We start from the raw sequence: 22,613 nt of genomic DNA on the forward strand, positions 1-22,613 counted from the left end.
AGTCTTTTTGTAATTATACCTTTTAAGTCTATTAGATCTATTGCAGTTCTGTGGAAGGGACAGCGTGCCGCTAAACACATATTGTGGCTCATTGTTAAAACTTTAACTCTTCTTTTTGGTGGTTCCAGACATTTAGCATTTTATGGTGTTTTCAACAAACTGCATGGTATTGGATGTGGAACCAGGACCAAGCTTTGATTCTTGTGACAATGCCGGAGAAGAGGTCTAGCTTTAAGGCATTAACACCTGCAGGCATGAACAAATGTTGTTTATAAGCATTATTGCAACGAAGCCATGCCTATTGGCTTTGCCAAAATATATTTTTCACACTTCTTCACTTTCAATGTTTCAATGGTCTGATTTACTATCACAAACGTAGCTATTATTTCCGACAACAATGACCAGCAATTTGTTTCAAATCTGCCATTAACGGTGCGCATCTGTATAGCCACATTAGGCTACAAGCAGAGGTCGAAGTGGGAGGGATCTGTGAAGACCGATGTGCCCATACTTTTTTACTTTTTCCCAAAAATAGTTCCCCTATTTGTTGTTAAAAATCAGCTGTCCTTGAACTGTTAAGATGCCTCAGCTGAAAAAGAAAGGGAGGAGGTCTCCTCTGCTGTGGAACCAAACAAAGAGACAGAGAGATAAATGAAAAAGAAACAACCCTTCTGCTACCTGAAAGAAATATAAATGTAGTATCTTGGTAATCAGCAAATGGAAAGGCTGCTTGGGTGCCAGTATAATTGCAAAAAGAACAGATGATGGATGAGATACTGAGCCAATCGAACATTCACTGCTAGTGACAGATCTGGATTAAATCCATCATTTTTTTGCTCCCCATGCCATTCCAGTTTAGATCCAGCCATATGCAAATCAGTCTTGAACCTGCTCCGCAAGGGAATAGTCCAGCCCGAATTCCGAGGCCAGGTCCTTCCTGGACCAGAAAGGAGCATCCTGGGACCGGTTTCACGGTTCACCCCTCATCAGCCAGGCTAGCTTGAATCTGGTGATGTAGCAAGCACAGGACCCACGTCTGGGCATACCCTTCCCACTTAGGGTGACAAATGATGGATGGAATGCTGAGCCAATCAAACTTTCACCCCCAGTCACAGATCTGGGTTAAATCCAGTTTTTTTGCATGCCATGCCATTCCAGTTTAGACCCAGCCATATGCAAATCCGTCTTGAATCTGCTCCCCATGGGAACAGTCCAGCCTGAACTGCCAGACCAGGTCCTCCCTGGTCACGAAAAAAGCATTCTGAGACCGATTTTGGGTTTTCACAATACAATTGAGCAGGAGAGCACCTTGAACACGGAAGCATATAATCAGCAGGTCTAGGTTTGAAGCAGCAGCTTCCGTCCGGTAACCTCCCCATGACCGGAGTGGGTTGGCCGGGCAGATAAATGCAGGGAACGGAGAGCTTGTCACCTTCACTTTATAAATTTGCCCTTTACAGTATAAACTGCTTCACAATCCTTGTAGCTCACGTCTGCATTGCTTTAGTGTTTTTGAACTTCATAAATTATACATTCAAATTAAATCTGCCTGGCTGTGTGTGGGTTGGATGGACGTTTCCCTCATTGTACTGCTTTTAGTGCTTGGCTGTGGGAATCTCCGGCCCAGTTCTTACATAAAGATGTATGGATATGCCAGTCAAAACTCTCAACACCGGTTCAAATGTACTTTGTTAAACCATGTACTGTTTACCAGTGTATTCCAGAGCTGCAAACTATAGACACATGTGATGACTACAGACCTTTCCACGTCCAAGAATCTCCCTATGTCGTTCCTGTTCTGTCCACAAAGTTGATCAGTTTCACTTATAACACTCAGTTATGTGTTTATGACCTAAGAACATAATTCACTAGGACAGTAAAATGCTCCATGTCCAGAGTTACAGTCTCACCCGTGAGCAGCCAGTAACATGATTCAACGTGGCCATTTTTAAAGCATTGCAGGCTCTATAAAAAGTGCAGAGACATTTTAGTGGCCTTTGTGTTTTGGCACTTTAGCTCGTTCACGTTTCCAAACAACGAAATATGACCATGATAAATTGTGCTTTGAGAAGCTTTAAAAATGTTCCAGAAAAAGTAAAAAGCATCTCAAGATAGCTAAACTTGGGCTTGGTAAAGGTTCAGCAGGAATTCTTCTCATGTTCGCTAAGTGAAATCTGTTGCGTTTTCCCTTTTAGTTAAGCTTGTTTACTGGTAGCAGCCCCATTTTTTAGGTCTGTCTTTCTTTAGTCACATTATTCCACTACACAAATACACTACACCCCACACAATTCCACAACTAACAATTCCCCAATTCAACCCACATAATTCCACTGCAAACCACATATATCCTCTCCAAACCAAAACACATGGGTAAAAGACGATCATTTACAACGCTAATAACTCTAACTCCCACAAATGCGAGACCAATTGTATTGCAAATGCTTGTTTAACATTCCTATGGGGCGAGGGGGCAGGGGCAGCTACGTGACCCCAAGGGTGGTGCGTGGTGCTCGTGCTGTGATAAATAATGAGTCCTGCTACAGACAACAGATAGGCAGGAAGACATCAACTGGGAACCAGCTCGCGTAGGCGAGGGAGCTACCGGGGGTTACAAGGGTAATGTTTTTTGTGTTATTATTTCCCGTCGGGGTACGGCTGGATCCAAAGGTATGCATTAATATGCGCCGCGTGTATTCATTTCCTGGAACTTTGCCAGAAAAACACCGCCTCCCGCAGCGTCAGAGCGGCGCGAGGAGAGACGGGGAGGGTGAAAGGGAGAACAGGGCGGGGATAAGGCAGGAGAGGGCGGCGAGCGGGGAGGGGAGGGGAGAAAAAGAGAGCAAGGCAAGGCAGTCAGGCGGGAGGGTCGGGCAGTCAGGGTAGTGGCGCGCGCCTCTTGACTAAGTCCTGCACTCTGGGCGCTGGGCCAGCTGGGTGCTGGGTGTTTCCCTCTTGTACGAGCGGCCTTCTGTCCCTCGGGCCACTTCCTGGCTACCTTTTGAAGTCATGGCCACTCGCATGCTGTTCCGAGCTGTGATCATGGGTCCCCCGGGTTCCGGGAAAGGCACCGTGTCCGACAGGATCGTCAAGCACTTCGGGCTTAAGCATCTCTCCAGCGGGGACCTGCTGCGAACCAACATGCAGAGGCGCACAGGTGAGGGTTGAGGGTGAGCTGTGGACAACCAGGCCTCTCGGACTGTACTCGGGACCAGCTGCGCGCACACCTTCCCATGCACCCCTCACCTCCCCCTGCACCCTAATGAAAAGCAAGGGGCCTGATTCCACTGCGTAAAAGAATGACGTTGGCGAAGGAAAGCACGATTTTAAGTTCACGAAGGGCAATGCAGTCTTTTGAAAAGAGAGTTGTCTGGGCATAGGGCTGTGCTGCTGCAGACTGCAGTTCTCAAAGAGTTCAGATCGAGGTGGCACAGGGTGGCATTTGGCACAGGGTGGGAGGTGGCACAGGGTGGGAGGTGGCGCAGGGTGGGAGGTGGCACAGGATAGGAGTTGGCACAGGATGAGAGATGGCACCGGATGGGAGATGGCACAGAGTGGAAGGTGGCACAGGGTGGGGGATGGCACAGGGTGGAAGGTGGCACAGGGTGGGGGATGCTACAGGGTGGGAGGTGGCACAGGGTGGGAGGTGGCACAGGATAGGAGTTGGCACAGGATGAGAGATGGCACAGGATGGGAGATGGCACAGAGTGGAAGGTGGCACAGGGTGGGGGATGGCACAGAGTGGAAGGTGGCACAGGGTGGGGGATGGCACAGGGTGGGAGGTGGCACAGGGTGGGAGGTGGCACAGGGTGGGAGGTGCCACAGGATAGGAGGTGGCACAGGGTTGGAGGTGGCACAGGATCGAGAACAGGGGAGTGCTTAGGGCTAGTGGGATGAAAGTACAAGTTGGATATTAGAGCGACACTGGGTGGAGAGTAGTGTGGCAACCCAGTGGGGGTGGGTATTACTGTGATCTGTGTGAGATAACAGAACTTGGTAGGTAGGGGCTCCTCGGACGGAGTAGGCGTGTGGAGAATGAGAAAGTGTTGGAAGAAGGACTGGGGAAAGGGTTAAGTGGCAGGGATGTCTGAGACTGGGCACTGCCATTCTTCCCCAGATGCGAGTAGCCCCCCCACCCCTCCGTTCTATCTGGGGCTGCCCCTACTGAGGGCCGTGCATCTGGCCAAGCGGAACGGAGTCTCGCGGCAGAGAACATCCACGCACCTTTCACTGGAAAGGTCGAACCGAGTGTCACCAAGAGGTTCTGAAGAGAGGTAATGGTAATGAGGAACCGTGCTGCAGTGACACGTGGACGCCCTGCTTCTCCCACGTGCACAGCTCTGCCAGGATGGAGGGAGCGGCCAGGGCCGGACTGACCACTCTGCCAGTTTCCGGTGGAGTTCCAGGTAGTGACTGCTTTCAGAGCAAGGTGGGCTGCTCGACCCAGCACTCCCAGTCTGGTCGCGGCCTCCTGCAGCGCGGGGCCGGTTTGAATGTTTTTGCCAAGGCTTGTTTTGGTTTCTAGGTTCTTCCCTGGGTTCTGCGTGTGGTATGTGGCTGCAAACAGCCATTTCCTGGGAGGGAATGAGTTCTGTCGGGGTAAATAAACATTTCCCCAAACCATGGGTTGCAAAATACCCCAGTAGCAGTAAGGTGCCTGGAATCAACAGGTGTCAGAAGGCCACTGAAGTCTCTGTAAACCTGCATCATGTCCTGTGCGTGGAGTGTGTGTTGTCTTTCTTCCTGTTATCACACAGACGTAAAAGGTTAGTGTTTGACCCCAGGACAGTGGACAGAAGCCAGGTGAAAAGACGAGTTATATACTTTTAACTAAAGTTGAACAGCAGGGGATTTTTATTACAAAAACTAGATTTTACAGATTACAATATGCAGGGTTTCAGGTGGGGTGAAAGGACTCGCCTAAGAATGGACGCTCATGTTATAGGACTCCGCGTTGTTTTGTTTGCAGTTTGATACAGCGCGAACTCGCCCCGAAGGCATTGGAGCGCTTTACATAGACCGAAGGACACATTCATTGATGGTGGGCGCGGGGAGATAACGTGATCTGCCAGAATCACAGGATGTTGGGCCAAAGCTGAGGCTCCAACCTGGTTCCTCAGTTCCAAAGTCAGCAGCTCTGGCCTTTACCCCACACCCTCGCCCCTTATTTCCACTTTTGCGTTTTTAATGGCATCTAAAATATCCCCATAAACTGGGAGTATTGATTGCGCCGCTAGCGGTCTGTGTCTGGGTGGAGGAGACGAGTCCCACAGGCTCAGATGCCACGTTTAATACAGTACGGGAAAGGAAGACTGCGTGACATCCCCTCCAGCCTCTGTGAGGAAATCTTGAAGAGCCACGCTGACCTCTTCCTTTCGTGGGTGTAAAAACATATAACTGTTTTCATGCACTTTCCCCCTGGGAAACGGTTGCGTTTTTCCAGACAAACGAGTTAAACGGCTAAGTGGCGTTTGCAGACGGCGGTAAACACGACGCTTGCTTTCATTGCTTCTTCACAAATGCGTTATTTTTTAACATAGGACGTAATCAAAATCAATGCCGTCAGGTTGCACATGGGCATATATAGTGCGAGGCAACCTGCTACCAATGGCAGGCCGGGAAAAATGTCAACCGGGGTGGGGGGTGGGGGTCAGTCAACTTTCAGTCTCAGTCAATACATGGACCCTTCTGGGTGCCGTTACTGTGTTGCGAATCCTTCGTTCTCCTTATTGATTAAACATTTTGGAATAATTTACATCGGTTTACAACAGTTGCACTGGAGAAATCCCTCGGATTGCAGTTTTTGTCTACACGTATTTTCCCTGCAAGCCCTTGAATGAACGTCTCTTGAGTTCTTCCCTCTTGACAGTTTGTCTCAGTTATTTCCACTGTGTATGGCCAAAGCTGCGTGCTTGGAAAAATCATCACGTGTCTTGACCTCTCATATCTACAGGCGTCCATACTCGATCAGTCGATCATGTGCTGTACAGTTGGGACAATGTCATATGGCACGCGCTTTCCGTTTCCATTGTATCCCCTGTTGTACTGATGCTGTAGTAATGGGACATACATCGCTCCACTAAAATGTAAACATATATAAAATTAGAAGATGGATGCTCTGCTGTATTGCATGGGTCTCTCACATGGTCCTTGTCTTCAAGATATGTCATGGCCAAGTCTTGATCGATGGCTGCTCCAAAGATCTAACTCTTGGTCTGCCATTGAGAGCTTCTAACTCTTGGTCTGCCATTGAGAGCTTCTAACTCTTGGTCTGCCATTGAGAGCTTCTAACTCTTGGTCAGCCATTGAGAGCTTCTAACTCTTGTTCAGCCATTGAGAGCTTCTAACTCTTGGCCTGCCATTGAGAGCTTCTAACTCTTGGCCTGCCATTGAGAGCTTCTAACTCTTGGTCTGCCATTGAGAGCTTCTAACTCTTGGTCTGCCATTGAGAGCTTCTAACTCTTGGCCTGCCATTGAGAGCTTCTAACTCTTGGTCTGCCATTGAGAGCTTCTAACTCTTGGTCTGCCATTGAGAGCTTCTAACTCTTGGTCTGCCATTGAGAGCTTCTAACTCTTGGTCAGCCATTGAGAGCTTCTAACTCTTGTTCAGCCATTGAGAGCTTCTAACTCTTGGTCTGCCATTGAGAGCTTCTAACTCTTGGTCAGCCATTGAGAGCTTCTAACTCTTGGTCAGCCATTGAGAGCTTCTAACTCTTGGCCTGCCATTGAGAGCTTCTAACTCTTGGCCTGCCATTGAGAGCTTCTAACTCTTGGTCTGCCATTGAGAGCTTCTAACTCTTGGTCTGCCATTGAGAGCTTCTAACTCTTGGTCTGCCATTGAGAGCTTCTAACTCTTGGTCTGCCATTGAGAGCTTCTAACTCTTGGTCTGCCATTGAGAGCTTCTAACTCTTGGTCTGCCATTGAGAGCTTCTAACTCTTGGCCTGCCATTGAGAGCTTCTAACTCTTGGCCTGCCATTGAGAGCTTCTAACTCTTGGTCTGCCATTGAGAGCTTCTAACTCTTGGTCTGCCATTGAGAGCTTCTAACTCTTGGCCTGCCATTGAGAGCTTCTAACTCTTGGCCTGCCATTGAGAGCTTCTAACTCTTGGCCTGCCATTGAGAGCTTCTAACTCTTGGCCTGCCATTGAGAGCTTCTAACTCTTGGTCTGCCATTGAGAGCTTCTAACTCTTGGTCTGCCATTGAGAGCTTCTAACTCTTGGTCTGCCATTGAGAGCTTCTAACTCTTGGTCTGCCATTGAGAGCTTCTAACTCTTGGTCTGCCATTGAGAGCTTCTAACTCTTGGCCTGCCATTGAGAGCTTCTAACTCTTGGCCTGCCATTGAGAGCTTCTAACTCTTGGTCTGCCATTGAGAGCTTCTAACTCTTGGTCTGCCATTGAGAGCTTCTAACTCTTGGCCTGCCATTGAGAGCTTCTAACTCTTGGCCTGCCATTGAGAGCTTCTAACTCTTGGTCTGCCATTGAGAGCTTCTAACTCTTGGTCTGCCATTGAGAGCTTCTAACTCTTGGCCTGCCATTGAGAGCTTCTAACTCTTGGCCTGCCATTGAGAGCTTCTAACTCTTGGCCTGCCATTGAGAGCTTCTAACTCTTGGCCTGCCATTGAGAGCTGCTCTGCTGCAGGTTTGTTTCCTTCAGTAAATCTTGAGCCGTCACCAGCTTCATGGATTAGAGCGTAGAAAAGGTATCAAGTGAGGATGGCGCACTCGTATGTGGCGGAAGATTTCAAGGCCTGCGATCACCCTGCTATGGGCTGATCCGTGCATGTCCAGAAGAAAAGCTTCTGATCATTGGTAATTGACAGAGCAGAGAATTTGTGGAAGCAGTCTCTTAGTGCTGTGGTTTTCCAGTTGGTTCAGCATGGAACTTTCTATCACCTTTTAGCCTCCTTGCAAATTGGCAAATACAAAAAATTCAACAGAAAAAAAGAGCGTGGTGCAGTTGTAACAATGGTCTTTGGCTCCTATTAAATCATTGTTTTATCCTGGTGCCTGGTGACCTTCAGATTGAACTGGATGTCACTGACTTATTGATGGATGACAATCCCATGTCTCCTGAATGCTTGAGTAATGACGTCAGACATCTCGGAATTTATTTAGGGGGTGGACCTTTGGATGTATGCTGCACATGACCATCCTTGGTTCTGAAAGGGCAATCTCATGTTTGACCTGCGAAAACACTTTCTGGGGGAGTCATGTGCATTTGGGTTGCTGAGGTCAATGGCGGAGGTTGCCGTGAAGAACCATGTCCAATTGGTCATGTAGCACGAGCACACAAGTGTATTTCTGTCTGTGTGCTTATGTCTCTCAAGCAGCTACAAGCTTTGTATTTTTTTTTAATTATTATTATTTACATGAGCCAGAGTGGTTGGACCCTGTATTGAAAGGTTTCCTATGCATTTATGTGCTTAGGAAACACTATTTCTGGGGGAGTGATTTCTTTTCTTGTCTCTCAGAAGAAACGGAGAGGCAGTAGTAGAGTCTGCAACCAGGTCACTAGGGTATTAAGGGTGAAAATGTAAAAAGAAAAATCGAAGTGAGCTTTGGAGGAATATTAGTGAGGGTTGCATGGATGCTGGGGCACAGAATATAATATCTGTTGCTTGTGCCACTCATTGAAGGTTGTTTTGTGACTCGGGTGACCGCCTCACACCCTATAATTACAAACACAGTTTCCAACATTGGGCTTTTATGTGTCCGCTAAATGCGTATTGGCCATTGTAGTCTTGACTTGCTTCCATTAAACTAATTACAAACATACTCCCGGTGGCAATGATTTGTAGGTGAAAAGTTCAGGGCTGGAAACACTGTGGGGCCATGGGGTCCCTAATTGGGACACAGTAACACCGTGTGCTGGCCGCCCCTTCCTTCATTCTTTTATGAGGCATCTATAAACAGTAATCAGTGTTTAATTTGGATGGAAGGCACTTTATTGTGTTTAAGTATGGCCTATGGGACTTCATCGCCACTCTTATCCAGGTCCGCCAAAGCACATTCCAAGTAATGTAATTTCCAGCTATGGGCTTTTACTAATGAACATAGCTAGGCTCTGAGGCATCGTGGTAATATTAGGCATTTCTATGGCTGTTCTGTTGCCATGTTTATTGGTTGTTTGACCTGTTCGGTGCATAAATGTCCTCGGTGTGACTGTAAAGTACATTCTCTCTACTTACACAAACAACTCTTCAAGTTCAGTGAGTATCGGAGGTGGTCTGGTCCTTTAGGTACATGTGCTAGCCTTTCTCCATGAAAAAACAAGAGTGTTTGTTTCTAAGAGGCAACACATTACTTTTTAGGACTGGCCTGACAGCGCAGCTCTCTCCTGACATATTATTACCAGTTCTTCAAACTGTACATAAAGCGGGCCTTGGCTCCATCTACATAAGGAGTTGTCTTTCACCTGATGCTATTGGTTGTGTGGTGAAGCATTCTGACTCCTGTGGAGTGCTAGCATTGCAAAGAGGGATTATTTTACATATCACTGAATCATCTCACATTAAACTCTTTATCTTGTACATGCACTTTACGGTGCAAACCTATCATTTTTTAGTTTTGTTTTTCATTCATTCATTCATTCAAAAAGTCTTTATTTATGATTATTCATCTTAAAAGACATACTATACAAATCAATTTAAAAAGCAGCAATCAAGTTAATACATCATAATTAAAATGTGGTGACACAATTCATAAAATGTAAAATGATCATAAAATCAGCTTTATAAGTAAAAATGGAGGGAAGCAAGTTGGGCTACAATCCTCCGCTCCTTTCCCTGATTGCCCAAGACCAACTAAGAAATTTGGCTACACCAACAATAATTAAGTCTTTGTCACCAATTTTTAACAACCTTTTAGCAGACAGGGCAGAGGCTGTGCCCAGTGAGCGACACAGGGGTTTAAGCCATGTGTTCCTAGGTAATTGGTAAGCTGGGCAGACATAGAGGAGATGGCTTATGTTTTCAGAATGCTCAGGGCAGAACGGACACCTGTCTCCCAGGCCTGTTTTCCATTTTCTGGTAAAATCCCTTAGAGGGAGCGTTTCCACCCTGAACTGGTGAAACAGCCTACGATCTCTGGGCTTTGTGATCAGGTCCCAATAAGCTTCAAGAGAGGGTTCGTCTTTAAAATCCAAAAAGGCTCTGGTCAAAGGAGAGTCCAATAGTATGTTGATCCTTCTTGATTTGACCAAACTCCAGAAAGCCACTCTTAAGTCCGATTTTGATGGGATTACAGTAGATGACGGGGAAAACCAGAGGTCTCTCATGCCCATATCTATAAGGAGGTTTTTGATGGTTTTAGCCATGAAATCTTATTGGAATGGTCCAACCCCCTTACTTCGAGTAGGGCCTTAGAGAATTGGACTAATTCCTGATTCGACCACAACCTTCTCCAGAAATATAACATTTTTAACTTGACGACTTCCTCAATTGGGTTGCAACCAAGATCAAACAATAAGGGAATTCGTGGGGTCGATTGTGGGAGTCCTACTAGCGATCTAAAGAATTTGTTCTGGGCCAGTATTAGGTCTGACAAGTTGCAATTCCCCCAGATTTCTGCACCGTATAGAACGGCTGGGGCGATTTTCGTTGAGTACAACTTGATTACTGGGGCTATAGGTTTGGTGATGGATAGCCTGTGTTCTCTTAATAAAGCTCCCGCCAACTGTGAATGTTTTAAAGCCAGAAGCTTCATCTGGGGGGCCCAGCTCATTTTCTCACCAATGGTTATGCCCAGATAAGTGAAGACCTTGGCCTGTTCTAGTGGCTTCCCCCCCATAGACACTTTTGCTGCAACATCACCTGCCCCATGAAGGACCATAAATTTAGTTTTGTCCACATTAATCTCTAACTCATGTTCGCTGCAAAAAGCCTCAAATCGATGTAACGCCCGTTGTAATCCCTGACGGGTTTTAGATAATATCAGGGTGTCATCAGCGAACATGAGTAGAGGGACCCTTTGTCCATCTAGTTTAGGTGCGTCAGTGGGATGGTCCTCAAAGTAGTGTACTACACCGTTAATAAATAACGAAAACAGTGTGGGTGCCAGGACGCACCCCTGCCGGACTCCCTTCTTGACCTTAAATCTATTAGTGACTTCGCCAGGGTTCCCCCACCGAACCTGAGCATAGTTAGAGCTGTGGAGCTTGACCACGAAGTCGACTAACTCCCTGGGCATCCCTAGCCTGAGTAGGACTTCCCATAGTTTGAATCTTGGGACGAGGTCAAATGCGGATTTTAGGTCCACAAAAGCTGCAAAGATAAGACCCTTGCCCAACAAGACCTCCTTCCAGTAAATTAAAACAAATTTAAAAACCTGATCCAGTGTCCCCATGCGTGCACGAAACCCTACTTGGAGGATAGATAAAATCTTATTATCGTCAATCCAACTGTGTATTCTACCTAGAATAACACGGGCGATAATTTTTTGCAGTGGTCTTTTCTAAACTATTTTAGCCAAGACTCAGATGCGAACCAAACTTATTGGCTTTGACAAATTCGGTACTCTACTTTCAACACTGATGTATGGTTGGATTGCACATTTTATTGTCCACTAGTACGTTAATCACAACCAGTATGAAAAGACATTGATACTGGTGTGACCTGATGCAGGGTTGTGATGGGCCGGTCTGGATCAAAACGTTCAAGTTACAGGGACTTTTTCCTGAAAGTTCCTGTGATTAAAGATGGTGCCGGCCGATTGTAAGCCAGCTGGCTGCTTTTTTACTGTACTTATTAAACATCCCCAGTACTAGTAGCCCTTGCTAACATGCAGACCTAGGACCATTTTAAATGATAAAAGGTGTATCTTACGCAAACCACCCCGCTTTGAAATAATTTCTTCCTTTGAAAAATGTACATCTTTTACCACAAACTCAGGTTCTCTAATCAGAACACACTTTTATGTACAATGAAGCCATTTTAGAAAGTCATTTTGTTGCTTCACAGCAGGTTGAATTTCTTTCCCCTCTTTGTACTTCACCTAATACCACAATTTACCCCTTTCGGTTGATATATGATGGGCAATTCTCTGGCAAATTAAGACCAGCAATCTTGTAAGAAATTCTCTGGTTGCTTACTGGTGGCCTTCATTACATTCTTGTTTCCTTTTACTCAGTTAAAGTTAATCTGCCCCTCGCAGGACGATTACAGCTGTACGATGCTTACATTGTCCAGTCCTTCAAAACATCCTACTGCCCTTCTATGAGAGATAAAGAGACCACCATACCCATATATCCTCCAGTGTATACCCCAGCTCAACAGGAGTAAAAATGATAACCGCCAATGGATTGTAAGGAGGGTGAAAGGACTCGGAGGAGGAGGAAACATTCGGAGAAATGAAGAAGAGAATGAGACATTAGCTCCTTATGACAATTTTGTCTCTGGATTTGTTTCCCTAAAGATAAGCCAAGGTGCATGCTTTCGTCTCAGTCCCATAGACCAGCTACAGGAAATATTCTTCACCCTGGGTAGATTCAGATTGCAGCTGCTGCCAAACCAAATAGGAAAGTAAAGTCAGATTAAGACTTCAGTACCGCAGAAAGAAACTGGACCTGAAGTCTAATGCACCCATGTTTCCCACGTCCAGGCAGGATTGAAGGAGTAGACGAGGTAAGGGCCCTACAGATGTCAGAAAGAGATGCACCATCCCCATGGTTGGTGTGGCCTGAACTGATCTGTGTCTTCTTCTGCTTTGGCATAGGCCAGAAGGATCCTCTTCAATATCTATGTCATCAGAGTGGCAGAAGAAGAATTGAAACTATTATGCGCCACCCCAAAATTTGCTAAAATACGCCACATTGACAGTAAATGGGCTATTGGAAAACCTTGCTTTCTTCCTGGCAAAAAACTGTCTCTAAGCTGGAGACATAGGTTTTCCTCTGAATCCGTGGGCGTATTTATGTTTCCTGAAGGACGTATGTAACAAAACTTGCAATAGTTACCCAAGTGACATTTGCTCTCCATCTGCCTTGCTAAGTAGCTCTTCTGAACAATCTTTCTGTACCTTATGTGAACATCTCTTTGGGCTGTTACCAAGACACATGTTGCCAGAGACATTGGGCTCAACCCAACAAATGAAATTTCAGACATAAACTTGGCCTTCACCGTCATCATAATCTGTGATCCACAATAGTCCACATCTCATTGGAGACCACAAGAAAGCTTTTGAAATTCCTTAAGCTGTGGTAATTGAGAACTGTATACTACCAACACAATGCCAGAGTATTATTTTGTTAGCGATTACTCCATTCTTGTTTATTGGGTTTGTCGTGGCAATCTCTTCGTAGTTTGGCCTAGCAGATTGACCCGCATACGGTGGACCAGGAGAGCATGAGGGAAACCTTATTCCTATGGGTAATCGAGGATTAAACAGAAAATTAGGTCCATGATCACATCAAAGCACAGGCAGTTTAGGAGTGGAGTCGCAATGAAACTGCAAACAGGCTCACTGGCCAACGGTCCCTCCTTTGAATGATACAAATTCATACTCTGCCTGGTCAACACAGAGGGGTGATATGTTTTTTAAATATATTTTATGATGGGCAGAGGATGGGTTCTGATTCTTCCTCCTCATTTTCATAAGGGTTCTTGATCTGTTCACCGGCTTAAGGCCTCTAGTAACATGACTGCACATCTATTAGACCTAGACTAACCTGCATGTACAGTCCAATCATCTTCCTGGTCAATCTGACCTAAACTGAGCAGGTAGTCAATGGAGCAAGTTCTTTGTGACCAGCATGAAGCTTTGTAGAAGCCATAAACATTGGGACGCCTCAAAGAACCTACACACTAGTCTCCCTGGGCCCATCTAGGATTTATGGACTTCTAGAAGATTGCCTGTGTGATCCCAGTCCTATTGCACTGGTGTAAGGGCCACGACGCCCCCTAGCACATACCACAAGTTTCTAATCCAGATGTATTTTTACAGCCACTAATGTTATGGACAAGGCCTGAGGAAATATGGAAAAGGACTGCTCCTTTGACATTTCAAAGGGTCGTAAAAACGTCAATCTTTGCATTTTCTTGCACCTAGCGATACCCTAACAGCTCCGGGGAAACACCCGTCAGCCACAACACCAGTACACCACAAGGCAAGTCGGGATAATACATTTTGCAGACAAGAACTCAACATCTTTCAGGTAAAATAGAGAGAGATCTGTCTGTCTCGCATGTCCTTTAAACATGAGCATGCATCCAGTTGAGCTACGTTCATCCCAACGCGACCAGACCATGTGTCAGAACCTCACACACCCTACTCTGCCCACATAGGTCGTACTACAGCCTCACACTTCTACATTCCTCTGTGGCTGTATCATTCCGGATAGTAGCATTTTCAGTGTGTCATAGGCCTTAGTGCAGGCAGGAAATGCCGCCCCCACCTCCCCATTGCTGTTTGAATTATAAAATACATCAATAATAAGGGATTAGTAGGTGTCTCGAGCCTTTGGGACCCGGTGCCACTGCACCAGTAGAAATAAAGCCCGTGCTCCGGACTGTGCCTGATAAAATATAATGCCTATCTCCTCGTTTGCCCGCGTTGTTTGATGTTTGCTTTACCCTCGGTGCGAAGTTTGCCTTTCACCCGCCAGTGGTTTGTTCCATGACGCTGTCGTTAGTAGCGGCTCTAAAACTAGAAGCCGTGGAGGTATTTATTTCTGAGGCGTCCGTGCTACACGTGTCTGAAGGGGGCACCTGGCCGCGTGCCATGCTCGGTGTGTGGGTTTCATTAACCGCCCGCAGCCACAAAAGGTTATGCAGAACGTTGCAGCCACGTGACTGTACCTCGAGCCGCCCACTGTTGAAAAACGTGCTTTCCTTTCCCGCTTCTGGCTTCCAGGCCTCTCTCTGCTCTTTCACGCGTTCCTCCCACTGCCCCATCCCCCGCTACCCTCTGCCCCCAGGAATCCTGACGGATTGTCTCGGGGTCTTTGTTGTGACATCTTGTGGTTTGAGAGCGATCGCTCTCCGGGCCTGCCGGGCTTTTGTGGAGACGGCATTGTAGTTGAACCAGTCACTTAGCATTGCCCGTGGCCCAGCAGCAGAGGTCAGCCTGCAGCAGGAGCGGCGCTGCTCCGAAGTAACCCTTTCAGCCGCTACTGTTTGTGAGATGTGGCGCGAGCAGTTGTTGTGTTCTTGTAGTCGACACTTCACGCTGGAATCTGCCCAGTGAGTCCCCACCGATATAGTGTTTTTTTTTCATACGACTAACCATGAAAAACCGGGCCAGGGTAGATTTATAATTTGAAGGAACTACCTTCCACTGAATGCTTGCCCTACACAATTCTTTGCATTCTTAGACCACTTCATTAATATATAGGACTTACCTCTTTAATATATAGGACTTACCCCTCGATGAAAACTGTTCGTCCTCAAAAATGGCGCATAGAAAGAAAGAGACCAACGCTGTATTGTTGCTGTAACTCCACTTTCCATCGCTTTGTCTACTTGCAGCCCCCCCCCGTCCAAGCACCTCCCCTCCCACCCACAGAGTTCTTCTATTTATGATGCAAAGTGAGCCCCCCCCCCCCCCCAGCAGCTCTCTGCAGCTGTGTAAACGAGGGAATGCATGTGATGCCGACCACGAGGGGTGCTAAAATGCACGCCGTAGACCCGTGGGGGTGTAAAGGAAGTAAACTCCCAAGTGAATGACCCGAGCACTTGTTCCGTGTACCCACGAACACTCTCGAAAACGTTGTTTGGTTTAATAATCCTGTAACCAGTTACCAGACACCGCGTTTCTAAGGGGTTCGAATAGTCGCCTATTCATTATCTATACTTTGGTCACTGCTTGCGGGCGGGTTGCTTTGAGCAAAATTATGGTCAAATATTTCCCGCCATTTCAGCGTAGTTCAAGTACATGAAGGCACATGCAAACAAATGATGGGGTTTCCAGTTCTTGGCAGTCAGTGTTTAGCTGTTTTGGGGTAACCCCCACAAAAGCTAGGCCTATCTTGGTACTGCACATTCGTTCCTCTAGCCAACCCCCAGCCAGGCTTTATCTGTGAGTACAGTGTCTGCTTTGGGGTCCCTCCACACTTCATTTTGCAGCTCCCCTACGTTTAGCATCCCAAGGCTTACTGGGGGTATCTTTTTTGACTGGAAGAGGGGTGGCGTTATTCCCCAAAGTCGGCCACCCTCTTGCCGCCGTCCTCGCTGCCACGCTTTAGCCTGCCCCTTCCCAGAGAGTTCCTTCTAGTTATGGGGTATGTTCTGTTGAGCCTGTTCGCACCAGGGGCCCTTCTGTCGCTTCCTTGGCACACACTCGCACTTCACCTGGGCCTACGCGTCTATGTTACTCTTTCTTCCAAGCGGAGCGACACCAACGGCGAAGACGCATATTTGTGCACTCTTAAGGGGGTGCAGGCTTTCTTTCCCCCAACACACGTGTATTTTCTGCAAAGGCTTGTCTTTCCTGCATCTGTGACGTGGCACGGTGTGTGCATGTGCGTTCTGAGGAGCACAGTTTGTCATGTGCGCCTGCTTCCTCCGTCAGTTCTTCAGGCACGCGCACCCTGCCCACCAGCGGTCCTTTTTAGACCCTCATTACATAATACTCGTCACTGCACCTCTGACGAAGCTGAACTAGAAGAAGAGGGAGATTTCCAAATCAGGTTAAGGGCCATCTGCCCTTTGAGTTGCAACGCGCAGACTGTTTCAGTGGCGTGCAAAGAAGACAAACAAGCATTGGCAATGGCAATAGGTTTGGCCTTAAAGGAGTGTCGTATGGTAATGTGAAGCATTAATGCATGGGAATAGATATGTATTTGTGTGGAAGCAAAGAACTGTAGAATCATGTTGGTGTGGGTTAAAAGGTCAGGTGACTGTTGCACTGTCAAGCCAGACCTAAACATTCATGGCCTTTCTCGCACCTCTGCTCCTGCCAGAGGAAAACAACATACATATTATAGTTATAAAAGAAACTTTAATAGGATTCTAAAGTCGTGTGTGCCCCTGAAAGTTCAAGCATAGGCAGTTGAATAAATAAAATGGTCTCAACTGTGTGGAGGGCACACCCTTTTTGTGTGGAAGCACACAGCTTCTGTCCAATCAAAACATGTACTCCAAGCTACCAACATGTGTGCGGAGCCAAACCTCCTCTCTAGTAATGCTACCATAATTGTCTGGTGACAACTGCGCTATCAAGCCAGATGGTAGAAATGGAAAAATAAATATGAATTTGACTGAGTTGTGTTACCGAGGGACAGGGGAGTCTGTGGTGAAGGGCTGTCTTTTACATCAATCCAATTGAATTGATTTTTGGTACAGCCGCGTTGGCTGGTCCAGTAATCCTTGCCTAAAAAGATGGTTGCACAGACTTCCTAATGGAGGATTGTTAATGCTGTGTGTTGTGCATATTTTATTCAAGCTTTACCTTCAGATGAAGTTTGCCTTAAAACTGTTTTGTATTTTAGTATTATTTCATTTTATAAAGTTAAAATACTTTTAACTCCAAAATCATTTTGGGGAAGGAAGTGACCTCAAATGCCCTTTGACACCAGTTTGTGTTTGCAGGAGCGGGCGTGACTTAAGAATCTTTATGAAAGGCCTCTGTACATACTTTAAAATCACAGATTGAATAAAACCCGGTGTTTGCAGAGCCGTCCACTGGGGCAGCAAAGAATGACCTGGGCGTGGCAGCAACACCCCGGCATAATCACAAATGGCAAACATGATCCCGTTTCTCCGTCACTCATAACTCTGAACAGCGGAAGAGCTCGTCTTTGCTGTAAATCACCTTTGAGTTTATCTTTTGTGGCTCATTTATGAGGGGTGATGTGCTTTACATGCTAAAGATGGTATATATTTGAGAGTTGAGAATAACACTGTCACTTTAGGCTCCAGCTGTATGACGTGTACGAGCAGCTGCAGTCAGACTTTAAAATGCAAAGTGATATTGAGTTGCATCATTTCTGTAAATGAACCTTTATTTGAATAATCTCTCTGTTTTTTGTTAGTTTATATATTTTTTATTCCAGGTCTTCCTCACATAGAAATCTTGTTTCAGAAAACCACCTATTTAAGTTTAAAGTACTATTCTCTTACAGAACACCACTGCAAACAGATGAGTGTGCAGCTGGGTCTTGGCTTATATGCAGTATTGCCTCACATTCACACATATCCCACCAACCTAAGGACAAAAGAATGTCAGCCATCCCAACCCTAGCTGCCATTAAGTTAAAAAAAAGAGCCACCCCCCCCTGGCATTTGCACCCAACATGTACCCTTGTCCCTAGAGTAAGGCCTCCGCTCTCAAACTACTCTAAGACTCGTACCCTCCTACCGGACACCTCACTGCCACCCCATCTTTTAGGGCCTGAGGGACAACCTTGACCGTGCTTAAGGTTTCCCTCAGTCACAGTTAGCTCCTCACCATACTTTAAAGCCCCTCTGCCAAGCCTACCTCAAACTTCTGCAAGTAACACTCCCACAAATACATCCACCCCTTTCCATGATCATAGACTTGCTCTCAAAATAAAACCATCTCCATTACCCTTCCACTCTCTCCAAAAACACCTTTGTCTCTCCGCCCCCCCATCCCTCCCCCCCCCCCCCCCGGAAACCAGCATTTGCAACACCAATAGGTCTTGCCTTTACAGTGATAGAGCCAAGCCATTGGCTTTTCAAATGTTTTTTTATAAGTTCGTTTTGTTATTTGAGGGTGGACTATCCCACAAGGGAGAGAACAAGAAAACACATATACTCTTGTGAGTGCTGAATGGAAAAGAAAAAAATAGTTCCCCAGATGTGAGCAGTAGCCAATTAAAAGACGGGTAAAAAGGCATGGTTTAGGGGAGGGCAAATACAAGATGAGGATGGAAAGCAACAGGTGTGTTCTAATCCCATGGTAGGTTTCTTAGTATGGTCATCTAGAGACTTTCGTGTACAGACAGCTGGTATGCGAGACCTCAAAAACATTAAAGGATTATGCGCATTTTGGTGGAAAGTGGCCAACTTGTGTGAAATACCACATTTCCCCTCAGTCGTTGTAGAAACCTCTTCTCACCTTTCACATCACAAGGGATGTTCAGACCGAGGTGATCATGTGCATCACATGCGTTCTTCACTTGGTTGCTTAGCAATGAGGAGTCCTAGTGCGCGCCTGCTGCAGGATATCAGCCTGGCTGTCTCATTCTAGCCATGAAGATGCAGGCATTGATATGAAGGTTACCTTGTTATTACTGTTCGGTTAAGTGTTATATGTTATGGGAAATTGCGTGCCAAATTCTGATTGGGTACCGTCTGCGTAGCTCCCTCGAGTTCTCTGTGACTGTCAGCAGCGGAGACATGTGGTGCATTGCCAAATATTGTACTTGAGCGCCTAAAACCGTGCACGCCATCAGAGGCGGTTGTAAATACCTGTACGGCTGTGTGTGGCTGATGCAAGGTTATTCACATCTCTGCAGAACGTCTCCACCCATGTTTATGCTCCACACACAGCGCTTTAACTTGTATAAGAATCAGCGCCAGGGCCCGAAGTTTTTACACGGAAGCCCGATGCCGGCGCAAGTAAAGGCCAGGGTGTCGAATACTGAGACTGCGCAGTCTTGATTCCACCTCGCGCCAGAACCACAACAAAACAAGAACTCCACAGCCGAGATCTGGGGTGCGTTTTCCTTCAGCCTTCCTCTTTTGCAAAACGCGCCTGGCTCTTCCTGAAGAGCGGCCGCCTGTTTGCTGTTCTGCTTTCCTCCTCCGCAGCAGGCGCGCTGCACAAAGTGTACCTTTCAAACAATGTTTCTTTTTATGTTTTGTTCTATTTTTGGTTTGGCCGGTTAGTTGTTTGCAGTGTTCCGGACGCTGACTACAGTTTTTTTTAATTTATTTTTTTATAACTGTGTTTACATTGACCATGTTACTTCGTCTCTTCTGCTATTGGCACGGAATGAAGCTTGGAATCCATATAAACATTTGTTTTTTCCTCTGATGTGATGTTTACCGATTTAGAAGTGTACAGAGATTGCATCCAATAATTTGTGTTTGCGCTTGCTTTTTTCATATTCGACTATTTAAGAATTAGAGACTTTTGTTTGTGGGTATCGGTAAGGTTTCACATTTTTTTTTCTTTTCAAAATGATATCCAAAATATTGTAACTTATTTACTTTTTTTGTAGTTGAAATAAACTATTGATGGGATACATGTTTTATTATCTATTGCCAGGGGCCTTAAAATCTACAGGACGTTTAACTATTTCTGCTGGATCCCCCATGGCCCAGTCCCTCAATGGCTGGATTATTTACCCTGGAGACATAATGTAAAAGTGACTGACTTGTGCAGCCCAGTGTTATGAATATTTTAATTATAGATTTTCTTTTTAAGCCTACCTAAAACCAAGCTTCTTTTACACCCGTATTAGCTAATGTTTGTTTATTATTCCGCCCCACTAATGCTAATATGATATAACCAACCACAGCATAAGAACCACTTTTTTAAACAATCCTCTTTCTTGGCTCCAGTGGTTGTGCATCAATTCATGGCGACCCAGCACTTGGCTAATAGTAATGCAGGGGCTATGAATTACCTAGTCCCAGGTGGAATCAACTTGACGGAGACCAGCAGGACAATTGACTGGCTGCAATTCAATCCGCCTTCCATCATACTTGAGGCAGTGGAGGTGATCTCACCAGAAATCCAGCGTAGGCGGGTAGGAACGAGCCAGGTAGATAAGCCCACTATGTTTTGGCCTCCATCGTGGACAATAACGGGACCTAGCTGATCTATCCTGTGTTGGTGTTCAGCAGTAAAATAAGATCAGTGCAATAACTTGAAAAGAAGCAGCTTGTGCTGATAGTTCCCGGGTATCATCTTGGTCTGCAAACAGCAGTAAGCCCTTTTGCATTTGTCATCCCAGCCCCAATATCTAATTCTCAGGATAGTTTGCTGTATCGCAGTGTATGGCCTAGTCACCCATGTTGTGGAACTTGGGGATCTGATTATCTGGGGTAGTGGCCCGAATTCCAGTGGCTTCTGGTAACCCAGAGATCACATCTTGTCCAGTATCCCTTAGTCTAAAGTGAACACATTCAGAGGGAAGGGGTCACATCTAGCGTTAGATTGCACCAGTGTAAGAAATTGTCCCTCAGCATAGAGGTGTCCAGGCATAGCCAGGCCAGTCCTGGACAGGGTCTATATCACCCTATTTTCCTTGGTGAGTGGAAACAGTAGGTTTTGAGCTAAGGGTATCGCTGATGAGTGTAAAAAGATGCGCCTGATCTTTGGCTTACAGCCTTCAATGCCCAGTATGTAGTAACTATTGCGGCTTCTCCCTTTCTGGGTCTGGGCAAACCACTCAGCCGCAAGGACTCCAGTGAAGTATCATCTGTTTGTTCTTTCTCTGGTGTAAGGTAAAGGATCCCACCAGCTGGATGATACCAATGCCTTGAGAAGTGGCACTGCACCACTAGATAATGTTTTCAAATGTGGCCCCTCAAACCCCACTCTCTTATATGGGAGCATCATAACCTCCCAATCTATCCATGGTTATCTTCAAGCCAGATAAGTCTGGCCAGCAATGTTTGAAGGTTCTTAAAGAAACTCCTATTTAATAGAAGAGGTACAAGAATATGGGGAGGACCACCATTCTTAAGAGTACCAACCAGCCACCAAGTAATAGAGGCAGTGGGGGGAGGGGAATAATGAACAACTGTATAATAGAAATTGTACTGCTTGTGACTTGACTGCACTAAAGACACCGTTATGTTTGGTTATGTGTATTTGCTGGAAAACTAATAAATAGACATGTATATAAAAAAAAGAGAAATTAGTGCTAGCAGCAAGAAGGCTACAGTTTGTAGATCACAGACCAAATTAAAACTACAAGACAGGCGGAAAGCAAAGGGTATTGTGTGGCAGTAGTAGAAGGAAAGGTAATAGTAGAGTTTAGGAAAACAAGACATAATCAGGAACGTAGTCAGTGGGAAATGAATCCCTGGTGGTTGGACAGGGATTGATAATCAGGACTCTGGCTGCAGAGAGGTTTATCCAGTGCAGTCGGACTGGGAGGCAGATGAGTAGAACACGCAGGAGATTACTTGATGACCTAATTTGAAGATTTACTCCTACTGCCACTTGCAAGGTAAGCTGAGGGTAGTCAGAGAGACAAATTAGGGTATTGAGACTGCTGAAAAGCCTCTAGAGGTTCTTGTGCTGGGGTTGAGCCCAGCAATGGACAGGGATTACTTGGAGTAGTTGATGCCTGGTGCAGAGCAAGAAACAGATGCAGAATACAGAGCAGGCCGGAGGCACTTGTGCTACTGACCATCCAAAGGGGCCGCCCAGATGCAAAATACAAACTGTCTGATGATGCACAGGCTAGAAACTCCAAAAGGACCAACCATTCCATTCCAACAAACTTTATTTTGGTCATCGTGGACCATAAAAGTGCATATACAGAAAGATCACACACATAAAACCATGTACTATAAAACAGTCCCCATAATTAGATATACAAATTAATAGTTTAACAGCGTTAAAGTGCATCACAGGGTGGTAGATCTGTGAAATTCAGATCTGCAACCCGTCCTCATCCAACTACCATGTGTGTTTTCCCTATGTAAAACCCACATGGGGCATAAGCAACTGCGCATGCAATTTTTTAAAAGTAA

The 22,613-nt window shown here is 46.0% G+C and overlaps 1 protein-coding gene across 1 annotated transcript in view; it reads left to right on the plus strand.

The window, feature by feature from the left end:
- Nucleotides 1–2,512: 2,512 nt before the first annotated feature.
- AK3 (adenylate kinase 3) overlaps nucleotides 2,513–22,613 on the plus strand; it is a 100,511-nt gene continuing 80,410 nt past the window's right edge. Inside the window, exon 1 of the mRNA XM_085632928.1 lies at nucleotides 2,513–3,154. Coding sequence (XP_085489054.1) covers nucleotides 3,007–3,154 — 148 coding nt within the window. The 5' untranslated portion in view covers nucleotides 2,513–3,006. The remainder of the gene's footprint in view (nucleotides 3,155–22,613) is intronic.

This window comes from Triturus cristatus, chromosome 2_1 (genome assembly GCF_964204655.1).
Source record: "Triturus cristatus chromosome 2_1, aTriCri1.1, whole genome shotgun sequence".
Classification (NCBI taxonomy): Eukaryota; Metazoa; Chordata; class Amphibia; order Caudata; family Salamandridae; genus Triturus; species Triturus cristatus.